Source organism: Oncorhynchus keta, chromosome 25 (assembly GCF_023373465.1).
Source record: "Oncorhynchus keta strain PuntledgeMale-10-30-2019 chromosome 25, Oket_V2, whole genome shotgun sequence".
Lineage (NCBI taxonomy): Eukaryota > Metazoa > Chordata > Actinopteri > Salmoniformes > Salmonidae > Oncorhynchus > Oncorhynchus keta.
Genome location: NC_068445.1, coordinates 15342559 through 15357394, shown reverse-complemented (window position 1 = coordinate 15357394; position 14836 = coordinate 15342559). Strand labels below are relative to the sequence as shown.

The 14836-nt window shown below is 45.3% G+C and overlaps 1 protein-coding gene across 1 annotated transcript in view; it reads right to left on the bottom strand.

The window, feature by feature from the left end:
* LOC118357851 (hemicentin-1-like) overlaps positions 1-14836 on the bottom strand; it is a 78820-nt gene that overhangs the window by 44386 nt on the left and 19598 nt on the right. Inside the window, exons 5-22 of the mRNA XM_035735166.2 lie at positions 10702-10873; positions 10320-10426; positions 10088-10208; positions 9742-10005; positions 9498-9642; positions 8826-8947; positions 8206-8478; positions 7574-7715; positions 7127-7254; positions 4676-4789; positions 4373-4531; positions 3972-4166; positions 2807-2902; positions 2502-2629; positions 2266-2410; positions 1824-1936; positions 1022-1181; positions 664-823 (exon numbers count right to left, since the gene is read on the bottom strand). Of these exons, the coding sequence (XP_035591059.1) occupies positions 664-823; positions 1022-1181; positions 1824-1936; positions 2266-2410; positions 2502-2629; positions 2807-2902; positions 3972-4166; positions 4373-4531; positions 4676-4789; positions 7127-7254; positions 7574-7715; positions 8206-8478; positions 8826-8947; positions 9498-9642; positions 9742-10005; positions 10088-10208; positions 10320-10426; positions 10702-10873 (2744 nt within the window). The remainder of the gene's footprint in view (positions 1-663; positions 824-1021; positions 1182-1823; positions 1937-2265; positions 2411-2501; positions 2630-2806; positions 2903-3971; positions 4167-4372; positions 4532-4675; positions 4790-7126; positions 7255-7573; positions 7716-8205; positions 8479-8825; positions 8948-9497; positions 9643-9741; positions 10006-10087; positions 10209-10319; positions 10427-10701; positions 10874-14836) is intronic.

Here is a 14836-nt window from a genome sequence, read left to right as displayed (position 1 = left end):
CCAGGCTGCTGCCTCTGCCGCTTCAAAAGGCACCACTAAATGTGCTCCAACAGTTAACGGCTGCTTTAGATAGCAGCCGGATTCAATCAGTGTCCATTGTAAAAGGTTGGTCAGTTCAGTCAGGGATAAGGTAATCGCCTTGGTATGGTGAGAAACTTGCCTTTTATTGCCTATTTGTAACGGCGTTCTTCGTTTGTCAAAAGAGAGTCGGACCGAAATGCAGCGTGGTGGTTACTCATGTTCTTTAATGAATGAAACGACGATACATGAGAATAACTATACAAATACGAAAACAACAAACGGAACGTGAAACCTATTACAGCCTGTCTGGTGAACACTAACACGGAGACAGGAACAATCACCCACGAAATACACAGTGAAACCCCGGCTACCTAAATATGGTTCCCAATCAGAGACAACGAGAATCACCTGACTCTGATTGAGAACCGCCTCAGGCAGCCAACCTATGCTACACCCCTACTCAGCCGCAATCCCAATACCTACAAAAAAAACAATACGAAACACAACATTAAACCCCTGTCACACCCTGGCCTGACCAAATATATAACGAAAACACAAAACACTTTGACCAAGGCGTGACACTATTTACCATTTCACTACATTGTTGCTACATTCTTATGTAACCATGGGTCTTCCTCTTACCAAGCAGTGACTGGAGGGATTGGCTGGCCGTTCCTGCTCCATGTGACCAGAGGAGAGGGACTGCCCTGGACCTCACAAGGGAGGATGACCTCAGAGCCCACCTCAGCAGCCATTTTCACCGTGTTCTCCTCACCACTCACACCTATGAGCTTAGGCTTGGCTGAGGAAAAGGGAAACATTATCTTTTTACAGAGGCAGGTCTGCTCTAAAGCATACAACTTTTTGTAATCTAAACATGTCAAATGCCTTATGATTTTCTTTTACACAGTACTTCCTCTATCAATGAAACACTTTGGAGAGAAGCCATTGACATCACGCACTGGACAGCCTTTGCTGTAAGTTAATGTGCAGCCCTTACTGTTGACACTAAGCTTGATCTCACGGCTGGTGTAGCCCACTGCACTGGTGGCTGTGCAAATATATATGCCTGCATCTTCTGCAGTGGGGTTGAGGATATGGAGGAAGCCATCAGGGTCTGACTGGGGGGAGGACCTGCCTCTGGGCAGGGGCTCCCTTCCCTGAAGGAAGAGCAGGCAGATACACACTCAACGGCACTGGGACACATAACTAGGCCAAAGGTTCAATGCCCAAATTCACTTCTGATGCTTGCTATAATTACAGAGCCGAGCCCCCTTCCCAAACTAAACTCTCTCTCTCACACACACACACACACACACACACACACACACACACACACACACACACACACACACACACACACACACACACACACACACACACACACACACACACACACACACACACACACACACACACACACACACACACACACAGTACTACTTCCCCTTCTTTTTTGAACAGAAAATGGCTTTTGCAGACTCACTTTCACCTGACAAGAATATAAATTTACTTGACTCTAGTGTATTAATCTGAGAATGTATGAAACAAGGCTATGAATAAACATTCCTTGACACAGGCAGCCTTATAATATATACACAAGTGTTATATTAGTTTAAAGGTTATTTACATGATGTTAGTGGCCATTCATCTTAAGATGGATGGGCTGTGATTGCAATCCCCACTAGGTTCCCTTGTGCTAAATTATGCGATTTGTCAAAGGCCATTTGTCACACGTATGATGGAGCCAAAACCATCATTAAAGAAAAAACAGCTTCAGAGCAGAAAGCATAGCATCCTACCTTGGACCAGACAACAGTTGGCTTGGGAACTCCACTGGACTCACATGACATGGTGATGGCCACGCCCTCGTTGGCTATGTAGTGGTATGGACCAGCGCTGATCTCTGGGGGTACTGAGAAAGTAGGTCACAAGTACAGCTGTCTACTGAGCATGGACAACAAGGGGAGCAGAATTATCACTGGATTTAGCTCAAATCATCTTCATTACAACTTGCTGATGAACCCTAATCTGGATGTCTGTCATTATTGTCTATGGACCAAATTACTTCATCAACGCATGCAGTATATGAAACACTCTCTCAACTATAACACTGCAGGGTGCTCAAGTTACAAGTTGCTCAAGATGTTGTATTCCCATACTAATAGTCGGCACATTCCTACACTGATTAGATGGTCCATGCCATAGCCCTTTGTCCATTCTGTAAACCGTATCTTCTCTCACCATGGACTTCCAGGCTGACTGATGTGTTGACCGACCCGGCTACGTTCACCGCAGTGCAAACATAGATCCCAGCATCCTCTGGGAGTGCCCTCTCTATGTACAGGCTGCCATCGCTCCTCAGGAACTTCCTGCCACTCAGCTGCAGCTAGGGAACAGCAATGGATCATTTTAGGCAATGATAAACACACATTCTGAGAGGTAGTAATGTAGGATTATTCAGGCCAGGTCATCCTCACTTGGTTTCCATTGTGGGTCCAGTGTCTCTCTGGCAGGGGTATTCCATCCAATAGCATGCAGGGTATGCTCAGGGACTCACTAATCCCAGTGGTGATGACTGGGACACCATGTGCCAAAAGAGGGGGCTCTGTTGGACAAAACGGGAGGATATCATTACATGAGCAGACAGACTGAAATACAAAGCAGCAGCTGATCAAATAATGTAGGCTCAAAACTGAAACAATTATGGGGAGAGGCAGCAATGGATGCTGGTGTTATCTATCAGCAGAGAAAGGTAAGACTGAACACAAGCACTAGCTCATACCCAGTCCACTGACACTGACTCTGGCCTCAGTCCTGATGGTTCCGAACTGATTCTTGGCCTCACAGACATACAGGCCTTCATCATCCAACCAGACATCTGTGGACAGATGCATAGTTACTCTGAGAATACTATTATCATGATCAAATAAATACAGATTCCACTTATAGGATGGCTTCTCCATGCAAACCTCAGTATGAGACAGGTTACGTGTGCAAGTAAGGGAATTTAGAATAGAGTGCATACTAGCTAGAATCATTCTAAGAGTTCATCAACTCTGGCTCAAACATCTACAGGCATTCTCTTGGTTTATTTATAATGTCATTAGGATTCATAAAAAAATGTATCAATACAATAAGACACAATGTAGTACAGCTGCCTATACAACATGTCCTAAACAGTATATTTTACTTAGACCACATGATGACATGATTACATTGCAAGTGTCTAAATGGCTGATGTCAACTCATGTGAAGTGTAAACGGTGAAAATGAAGTTGTCCAATGCGTGTACAATATCTACATATCTGAGACATTAATAAAGAGACCACTGGACTCTCTTTGTTTAAACAATATCAGGTAACGACAGAAACATCTGCTGCCATTTAAGGAAATCATATCAGTACATAGACACAGATGGGGCCAGTGATGAAAGTCCACTTCACCATGCAAATACTACTGTTTCTCCCTCCCCAACAAAAAATAACCTAGCCTAAAAACATGTAGGATCTGAGCTATGGATAGATATACCAACCACTCTCTCTCCCGTCTCTCTGTTTCTCCCTCACTTCCTCCCTCTCTGACCAAAGGCATGGTCCAAAATATATTATATCCACATTATACAGTTGAACTTCACTCACCCCTATCTTGACATAAAAGTCTCTGTCAATTCTCTAAGGCCCTCAAAGAGCCTCAGTTCCCCTCGCTGAGGGAGAAAGGGGAGACGCTCTATTCATTCAGCAGGGCCAGCTTTATCCTGCCCTGAAGTGCTCCACCTCTTCTATGTTTATGAACCTAAAGAATGTCAGCCATGCCAGTCACGCACTTGGTGCCAATGGAGGGCTGTGGTCTCTTTGGTGCCTGCTGTTTTGGTAAGGAACTCATTATTGGGATAGCGGGATAGTGTAATAGTGTAAACAAGAATGGTGGGAAAGGGACATAAGACTCACCCTGGATCAGGAGATGCCCTGTTTCTAGTTGCACCGTGCCACCACTGCTGTATGCTTCAGAGATGATCGCTCTACCATCCTTTAGACGCCAGGTAACTGTAGGCAAGGGGAAACCCCGGGCAACACAGGGCAGCGTGACATTCTCCCCCACATCCACTGTCATGTCAACTGGGGTTTCTGAGAATAGAGGGGCCGCTGTGGAAGAAAGAGTGGGAGATCAACGGGAAGTTCTCTATAATCAAATACAGTGTATAAAAAGGACATACAACTACTCTGTTCAAAATACATCCATATTCTGTATTACACCTGCTTGGTTTAGATAAAGGATGCAATGTCTTACCATTATTGCTGGTTATCTGAAAGTGGCATTCATTCCGTAAGCTTAAAAGGGCTGCCCTCACCTCCGACCTCCAGGATAACAGTAGCAGACGAGGTTCCCGCAGGGTTACTGGCCACACAGCTGTACTCCCCAGCATCCATCGCCTGCACTCCTCGGATCTGCAGCGTCCCGTGATGCACGTCCTGCTCAGCAAAAGGAATTGAGCCCGCCTGTAGATCAACTGAGAAATGACAAGAAAATGACACACAGACAAAAATTTTGACCAAATGAATGTGATTTATCATAACAGATTAAACAAGTGATTAGATATAATCCTATCTAGTGTACTATTGGCAAAAAAACACACAAATGATCAGTGTTTTACCTTTGGACCATTTGACCAGAGGAAGAGGAACTCCGGTGGCTCGGCACTCCAGAGTCGCATCACCTCCAACTGCGACCATCACAACCTGTTTCACCACCCAGATACTGGGTTCCTCTGTGTGGAGGAAGGGTGAACCAAGATAAAGCTTAAATAATAAACATGATCAAAACGTTTGTGTTATTATCGACCAAATCGGCAGACATGCTCACAATGCTATACGTGATCAGAATAGCAAATTATTGTGAATTGAAATTTGTCAATTGGGCAGCGGCCCAGACAGGAGGTAGAAATAGAAGTATCGCTGTCTGACATTGCACACGCTTTGTACGTCTGCAGAGACGTGACAAGGACAAGCAGGAGCCCAGAGAGAGAGAGAGACAGTTGAAAGGATGTGATGATGCATCCTGCCAGAGCCAGCTTCATGGTGTCTTACAGATCAGTGTTGTTCAAAATGACACTCCCAGACAAAAGTGAGTATAATACAAGCACACACCAGGGGAAGCTGCCATGGTCCATCAGTGCTGTGTCCTCTGTCAAGCACTCAATTACAGCAAGGCTAAAAATACATCCTGAGGACTGTCAACCCTGCCAACATAGGGAAGCTATAACCTACTGTGAAAGACGGGGGAAAATGCCACTGTCAATCTAAGCTCTCCTCACAGCTAGACAACATAGGCCAAACACGATGGATCAGGTAGACATTCATTCAAACAGCACTCAACAAAAGTTTCTCACAGAAACCATTCAAAAGTGACCCTACTCTGAACTGAAAATAAAATAACACATCCTAGATCTGAATTAATTAAATATTCTTATTAAATACTTTTTTCTTTACATAGTTGAATGTGCTGACAACAAAATCACACAGAAATTATCAATGGAAATCAAATGTATCAACCCATGGAGGTCTGGATTTGGACTGACACTCAAAATTAAGGTGGAAAACCACACTACAGGCTGATCCAACTTTGATGTAATGTCCTTAAAACATGTCAAAATGAGGCTCAGTAGTGTGTGTGGCCTCCACGTGCCTGTATGACCTCCCTACAACGCCTGGGCAGGCTCCTGATGAGGTGGCGGATGGTCTCCTGAGGGATCTCCTCCCAGACCTGGACTAAAGCATCCGCCAGCTCCTGGACAGTCTGTGGTGCAACGTGCGTTGGTGGATGGAGCGAGACATGATGTCCCAGATGTGCTCAATTGGATTCAGGTCTGGGGAACGGGCGAGTCAGTCCATAGCATCAATGCCTTCCTCTTGCAGGAACTGCTGACACACTCCAGCCACATGAGGTCTAGCATTATCTTGCATTAGGAGGAACCCAGGGCCAACCGCACCAGCATATGGTCTCACAGGGGGTCTGAGGATCTCATCTCGGTACCTAATGGCAATCAGGCTACCTCTGGCGAGCACATGGAGGGCTAAGCGGCCCCCCAAAGAAATGCCACCCCACACCATGACTGACCTACCGCCAAACCGGTCATGCTGGAGGATGTTGCAGGCAGCAGAACGTTCTCCACGGCGTCTCCAGACTCTGTCACGTCTGTCACATGTGCTCAGTGTGAACCTGCTTTCATCTGTGAAGAGCACAGGGCGCCAGTGGTGAATTTGCCAATCTTGGTGTTCTCTGGCAAATACCAAACGTCCTGCACGGTGTTGGACTGTAGTAAGCACAACCCCCACCTGTGGACGTCGGGCCCTCATACCACCCTCATGGAGTCTGTTTCTGACTGTTTGAGCAGACACATGCATTTGTGGCCTGCTGGAGGTCATTTTGCAGGGCTCTGGCAGTGCTCCTCCTGCTCCTCCTGGCACAAAGGCGGAGGTAGCGGTCCTGCTGCTGGGTTGTTGCCCTCCTACGGCCTCCTACACATCTCCTGATGTACTGGCCTGTCTCCTGGTAGCGCCTCCATCCTCTGGATACTACGCTGACAGACACAGCAAACCTTCTTGCCACAGCTCGCATTGATGTGCCATCCTGGATGAGCTGCACTACCTGAGCCACTTGTGTGGGTTGTAGACTCCGTCTCATGCTACCACTAGAGTGAAAGCACCGCCAGCATTCAAAAGTGACCAAAACATCAGCCAGGAAGCATAGGAACTGAGAAGTGGTCTGTGGTTATCACCTGCAGAACCACTCCTTTATTGGGGGTGTCTTGCTAATTGCCTATAATTCCCACCTGTTGTCTATGCCATTTGCACAACAGCATGTGAAATGTATTGTCAATCAGTGTTGCTTCCTAAGTGGACAGTTTGAGTTCACAAAAGTGTGATTGACTTAGAGTTACATTGTGTTGTTTAAGTGTTCCCTTTATTTTTTTGAGCAGTGTATATTCATGGGTTGAAAGTGGTAAAGAACTAGTCTTTAAATGGAAAGCCCACATCATAGCCTTTATAGTGCTATCTCACTCAACCTATAATAGGACTGGAACTGATAAGACATCTCTACCCACCTGCATAATTGAGAGACACAGTCTGAGTGGCAGTTCCAGCCTCGTTGGTTGCCAGGCAGGTGTAGTTCCCAGCATCCTCGGGGAGGGCATCTCTGATTGTTAGACCTCCGTGGTTGGATATACTCATCCTGTATTATGGAAGACAGACATCAGTCATGGGAATTCATTTGAATTGATTTAGATGATTACAAATACATGTGTCTTGGTGAAATTCATCACTTGATGTCCAAGTATATCCAATCTCTTTTGAAAATGTATTTATTGGCAGCCAGATCACGTACATTTACCAAAAATCGGGAATAATGTAGTTTGTGGTTAGCTGCAACTGTAAAATGAAACAAACGAGATGTGACATTTGTATATTCATGGGAAGCTGTTAAAATAGAATCCAACAACTCTCTGCAGCTGCTGTCGTGTAGGTGTTGAGTGGGCTAAGAGTTCCTTTACCTTGGCCGATTAGAGAGGAACATGTTTCCATGACTCCAGAAGAGCTGCGGAGGGGGGGAGCCGGCTGCTGTGCAGACGAGGCGGACCTCAGACCCCCTGGAGAAGGCTTGTCTCTGGGGTCTGACTACCACAGAAGGGGCCTCTGCAGAGAGATAGAGAGGATACATAGGAAAGAGCTGATGACTCATGTCCCAGTCATGTTTGTATGAGTAATAATTTATTACAGGCAGAGCTGATCATGGCTAGGCAGTGGTAAACCTCTGCTGGTCTGGGGGCAGAGCGTGATTCACCAGGAGGGCCTGACATCATGATCACAGCGGATCACAGTCAGAGACATGTTTCAAATTTGTTTGTCCTTTGCAAACGCATTACAAGCATCTGAGTCCATGCCCATCATAGAAGCTGCAATTTTCGACTTGCATCAATTGGGCTGATTTGAAACATGTTCTGACTGAGAGTGTTTCTGGAGAAGTAGATAAAAAATGTGTCAATACAATTAGATGGGGCCAGTTATGCTACTAAGGCAGTAATGGAAAGCAGATGCCAGAGGCCTGGAGGAGGTATAGAGGATGTGTTTAGTGTTTAAGCAGATGATCAGTACAGTGTGGTTGGAGTGCGGTGAGCTACAGTACCTGGGACGAGCAGCCACACTGTGACTCGGCTGTCTCCGTTGGCATTGGTGGCCACACACTGGTACTGGCCGGCATCCTGGGGCTGCACCTCATTGATCTCCAGGAAGGAGTTGGGCAGGACCCTGACCCTCCCGGAGTGGGCCAAGATAGTGACGCCTGCCCGCTGCCAAGTCAGGTTGTGGCGCATGGAGCCCTCCACCTGGCAGGCCATCACGGCCACAGCCCCCACCGTAGAGCTCACGTTCAGTGGGGCCTTCAGCACCGGAGGAGGCTCTGTCTCATGGGAAACACAGTCAACACAGTGAGACAAACAACACACTATGAGCAGGGACAAAACAGTTCATTTTACTGTCAATGTAAACATTTGGAATTACATGTTTTGTTTCAAAGTGGTATTTAAATCAGCAATATATAAATAAGATAAGTATTTTGGAAAGCTTTGACTAGCTACGGTACTGTAAGTGATCTATGACTGTGACTGTGTGTGTGTGTGTGTGTGTGTGTGTGTGTGTGTGTGTGTGTGTGTGTGTGTGTGTGTGTGTGTGTGTGTGTGTGTGTGTGTGTGTGTGTGTGTGTGTGTGTGTGTGTGTGTGTGTGTGTGTGTGTGTGTTCTGACATACCTCTCACGGTCAGCTGTGTGAGCGCTCGTCTGAGTCCTGCGCTGCTCTGAGCGATGCACTCGTACGAACCCTCATCCTCACCTGAGGCATGTGGAATTTCCCAAAATGCTTTGCCAGAGAACCTGAGTCACATGAACAGTTAGCTGGCAGATGAGTGATGATGGGAACATGATACTGTCTTACACCATTGACAAATTAGCCTCTCTGGCACAGAGACACAGCGAATACCACTTGTGAGAGGTCGGCATTATTTCATGTATGTAATTCAAAACAGAGTGTCAGAACAGAGGGAGAAAGAAATAATGCTTTGTTAAGTTTCCAAGATGACACAATCGAATGCGTAATGTACACAAAATTCCCTGTGTATACCCGTCTCCTGATTGATGCAGCAATAAAAGGCAACTGAGTCTATCGGCAATAATGTCTTGCAGAGCTGGTAACTGCAAACAGTACACTGTGTCATACCCCATGACCTAATTAGCTGTTTTACAGCGGGTATTGAATGCATAAGGCTGTTCCATCCAAAAGGAGGGCAAGTCAAGTGTTATAGTGTTCTAGTGTGTTATAGTATGTTCATAGTGTGTTATAGAGTGTTACAATGTGTTACAGTGTGTTACAGTGTGTTACAGTGTGTTATAGTGTGTTCAACAAACAGAACAGATGGAGACTCACTGGAACAACTTCTCCTCCCCAATAGCAACGCCACTCCTGGTGAACCTCAGCCTATAGGGAACGTCGCTCTCTACCGAACAGCCAATCATAGCGGGCTGCATATAAAAGCCGTTCACCACCTTGGGCATGCTCACCGCTGGGGGATCTTTGTCATGACAAAAAAAAGAGGAGGGAAAAGGTCACACAAAGGACTAGGTCTGTCTTGGAGACACTAGGGAAGAGACTGAGGAGAGGGATCTCTTACCTGGGATTATGTTTGTGTAGGAGACACTGGACAACCTCTGGAAGGGGTATCCTTCATCATCCTTCCCTGTCACCTTGAGGAAGAAGCTTTGGGAAGGAGTGCGAAATTTTGGGACACTCCAGAGTCCTCGGCTGCCACTGTCAGAGGGCAGAGGCACAGGGAGGGTACGTAGGGAGCGTCCTGAACCTGAAACTAACTCCATGTGACTCAGCTGACCTGGGGGCTTCAGTCCTGTACACTTCAGCAGCACATGGGCTGGAACTCCTTTGAAAGGGGAGGGGAGCCCAATGTTATTCAATGCAATCATGTATACATACAAAGAAATAAAATTGCATGCACACATTACCTTTGATGGGTCTCTCCCTGGTATGGTTGAACTCAGACACTGGTATACTGGAGAACCCAGCCCGGAAGTCCAGATTACTGACCCCTGAAACTCTCAGAGTGTGGCGGCCACCGCAGCCCACCTGGACATAGACAGGACATTCAGTTGTTGTATTTTGTCTCAGAGGTGACTAAAGCAGTTATCTCATTCTCAATACAGGATGATCACATCAGGAGGATCTACAGTACAGTACCTTCAGAGTCCAGGCTCCAGGTCGGGGGAACTTCAGGTTGACAACACGGGCAGAGTTTGGGATATTCAGCAGCTCTGTGAGGCCCTCCTCCACTCTAACAGTGTGACCTAAGCAATTGAGACATAACAATATCATTTCAAAATTTTAAATAACATTAATGTTCAGCAAAATGGATATCACAGGAGGTTGGTGGCACCTTAATATGGGAGAACAGGCTCATGGTAATGGCTGGAGTGGAAACCACAAGCTCCTTTCCAGCCATTATTATGAGCTATCCTCCCCTCAGCATTCTCCACTGATGGATATATAGTATTATTCTCAAGTATTGACAAAGTTATTTGCTATCTATACAGAGAAAATACATAATGAAAGCATGATGTACCAAGGGGATCCCTGAGCTCGATCTGAGGGGCTGGGCCACTAAGTGACACAGTGACCTCCTTCAGGCTGGGGTCAAAGGGCACCTCCCACTGGTTCTCCTGAGCGCTGTCATGATTGGAAGAGAGCAGGTGAACCTTCAGGGCCTGCACTGTCTCCTCCACCCACTTCAAGACCTGGCAGAAGAGAAGACTTAATCTCAGCACGATAGCAGCACACCCCACACAGCACACAGCTAGAGGACATACTAGACAGGGGAGGTCTGTGACTTAGACTAGACTATATACAGTGGGGCAAAAAAGTATTTAGTCAGCCACCAATTGTGCAAGTTCTCCCACTTAAAAAGATGAGAGAGGCCTGTAATTTTCAGCATAGGTACACTTCCAACTATGACAGACAAAATGAAAATAAAAAAATCCAGAAAATCACTCCAAACTCCACTATGGACAAAACCAAAGAGCTGTCAAAGGACACCAGAAACAAAATTGTAGACCTGCACCAGGCTGGGAAGACTGAATCTGCAATAGGTAAGCACGTTGGTTTGAAGAAATCAACTGTGGGAGCAATTATTAGGAAATGGAAGACATACAAGACCACTGATAATCTCCCTCGATCTGGGGCTCTACGCAAGATCTCACCCTGTGGGGACAAATTGATCACAATAACGGTGCGCAAAAATCCCAGAACCGCACGGGGGGACCTAGTAAATGACCTGCAGAGAGCTGGGACCAAAGTAACAAAGCCTACCATCAGTAACACACTACACCGCCAGAGACTCAAATCCTGCAGTGCCAGACGTGTCCCCCTGCTTAAGCCAGTACATTTCCAGGCCCATCTGAAGTTTGCTAGAGAGCATTTGGATGATCCAGAAGAAGATTGGGAAAATGTCATATGGTCAGATGAAACCAAAATATAACTTTTTGGTAAAAACTCAACTCGTTGTGTTTGGAGGACAAATAATGCTGAGTTGCATCCAAATAACACCATACCTACTGTGAAGCATGGGGTATAAAGGAAAGAATGAATGGGGCCATGTATCGTGTGATTTTGAGTGAAAACCTCCTTCCATCAGCAAGGGCATTGAAGATGAAACGTGGCTGGGTCTTTCAGCATGACAAAGATCCCAAACACACCGCCCGGGCAACGAAGGAGTGGCTTCGAAACAAGCATTTCAAGGTCCTGGAGTGGCCTAGCCAGTCTCCAGATCTCAACCCCATAGAAAATCTTTGGAGGGAGTTGAAAGTCCATGCTGCCCAGCATCAGCCCCAAAACATCACTGCTCTAGAGAAGATCTGCATGGAGGAATGGGCCAAAATACCAGCAACAGTGTGTGAAAACCTTGTGAAGACTTACAGAAAACATTTGACCTCTGTCATTGCCAACAAAGGGTATATAACAAAGTATTGAGATAAACTTTTGTTATTGACCAAATACTTATTTTCCACCATAATTTGCAAATAAATTCATTAAAAGTCCTACAATGTGATTTTCTGGATTTTTTTTCTCATTTTGTCTGTCATAGTTTAAGTGTACCTATGATGAAAATTACAGGCCTCTCTCATATTTTTAAGTGTGAGAACTTGCACAATTGGTGGCTGACTAAATACTTTTTTGTAATCCAACATTTACTTCACTGATAACATTTTTTGGACATGGAACTAGTAACTGTAATGGATTACATTCAGAAATTCATACACCCAACCCTGCCAATTTGACAGATTACAGACAGTAAAAAAGTTCTGCCATATACAGTGGGGCAAAAAAGTATTTAGTCAGCCATCAATTGTGCAAGTTCTCCCACTTAAAAATATGAGAGAGGCCTGTAAATGTAAATGTTGGATTACCCAAAATCATATAATCTCATTAGTTTCAGTTACTTTTAGATGTCTTTCCCCTTAAGAGGTGCAGGTTAGAAGCTGACACAGCCACAAAGTCATAAAATCGAATTTTAAACCTAAACCTCACCTTAACCCTAACCACAATGCTAACCCTAATGCCTAACCCTAACCTTAAATTAAGACCAAAAAGCCTCACTCAGTTCTGCTTCAAGGACAAGACTCATCCCAATAAACGACAACCTGTTAAAGAGGCATTAGAAGAAGACAAACATGTATATCACATCTTTTGCAGGATAAATCAATGTTAAATCAAAATGTGTGTTATCTCATAACATGCAAATCAAATCAAATGTAATTAGTCACATGCGAGGAATACAACTGGTATTCACCTTACAGTGAAATGCTTACTTACGAGCCCCTAACCAACAAAGCAGTTTAAATAACAAAAAATCAAAAAATGTGAATAAGAATAGAAATAAAAGTAACGAGTAATTAAAGAGCAGCAGTAAAATAACAATAGCGAGACTATATACAGGAGGTACCTGTATAGAGTCAATGTGCGGGGGCACCAGTTAGTAGGTAGAGTTATTAAAGTGACTATGCATAGTTGACAACAACAGAGTAGCAGCGGTGTAAAAGGGGGGACAATGCAAATAGCCTGGGTAGCCATTTGATTAGATGTTCAGAAGTCTTATGGCTTGGGGTAGAAGCTGTTTAGAAGCCTCTTGGACCTAGACTTGGCTCTCCGGTACCGCTTGCCTTGTGGTAGCAGAGAGAACAGTCTATGAATAGGGTGGCTGGAGTCTTTGACAATTTTCAGGGCCTTCCTCTGACGCCGCCTGGTACAGAGGTCCTGGATAGCAGGAAGCTTGGCCCCAGTGATGTATTGGGCCGTACGCACTACCCTCAGTAGTGCCTTGCTGTCGGAGGGCGAGCAGTTGCCATACCAGGCAGTGATGCAACCAGTCAAGATGCTCTCGATGGTGCAGCTTTAGAAGCTTTTGAGGATCTGAGGACCCATGCCAAGTGTCCTAATGGGGAATAGGTTTTGTCGTGCCCTCCTCACAACTGTCTTGGTGTGCTTGGACCATGTTAGTTTGTTGGTGATGTGGACACCAAGGTACTTGAAGCTCTCAACCTGCTCCACTACAGCCCCGTCTATGAGAATGGGGGTGTGCTCGGACCTCTTTTTCCTGTAGTCTACAATCATCTCATTTGTGTTGAATATGTTGATGGAGAGGTTGTTGTCCTAGCACCACACGGCCAGGTCTCTGACCTCCTCCCTATAGGCTGTCTCGTCATTGTCGGTGATCAGGCCAACTACTGTTGTGTCATCAGCAAACCTAATGATGGTGTAGGAATTGTGACTGTCCGTGCAGTCATGAGTGAACAGGGAGTACAGGAGGGGACTAAGCATGCAGCCCTGAGGGGCCCCTGTGTTGAGGATCAGCGTGTCGGATGTGTTGTTACCCATAACACCTGGGGGAGGCCTGTCAGGAAGTCCAGGATCCAGTTGCAGAGGGAGGTGTTTAGTCCCAGGGTTCTTAGCTTATTGATGAGCTTTGAGAACACTCTGGTGTTGAACGCTGAGCTGTAGTCAATGAATAGCATTCTCACATAGGTGTTTCTTTTATCCAGGTGGGAAAGGCCAGTGTTGAGTGCAATAGAGATTGCATCATCTGTGGATCTATTAGGGCGGTATGCAAATTGAAGTGGGTCTAGGGTTTCTGGGATAATGGTGTTGATGTGAGCCATGACCAGCCTTTCAAAGCACTTCATGGTTACAGACGTGAGCGCTACGGGTCAGTAGTCATTTAGGCAGGTTACCTTAGTGTTACAGTTTACATAGCTGTCCATAAATGGACGTTGCATTTTACTTAATGGGTTGGTTTTGCAGGCTTCACTGCTTTCTACTACAGATAATAATATGATTAGGCCATTTATGCCATTAGGCCATCTTTACACAAAAAAACAACAACAGACAGTCATATGTTCAGTCATTCCAATTAATATAACACCCCTTGTCTTCAAAAATAGAACTTAGAAATATGGAAATATAGATTAGTCAAATTGTTTTACCTGAGTATAACCCCAAAACTATGGAATAATTAGCCTACTCTGTTGTTTATGATAGACTGATTGGGCTCATTGCTTCGAGTTGATGCTTTGAGCACTCGCAAAAGTGGTATTTGCATGTGAAAAATGTATTGTTTACGTTTTTGTTGTACGCTTTGATATCTCGACTCCGACATTGCGCATCCTAATATTTATATATTTCTTAATTCCATTCTATTACTTTTA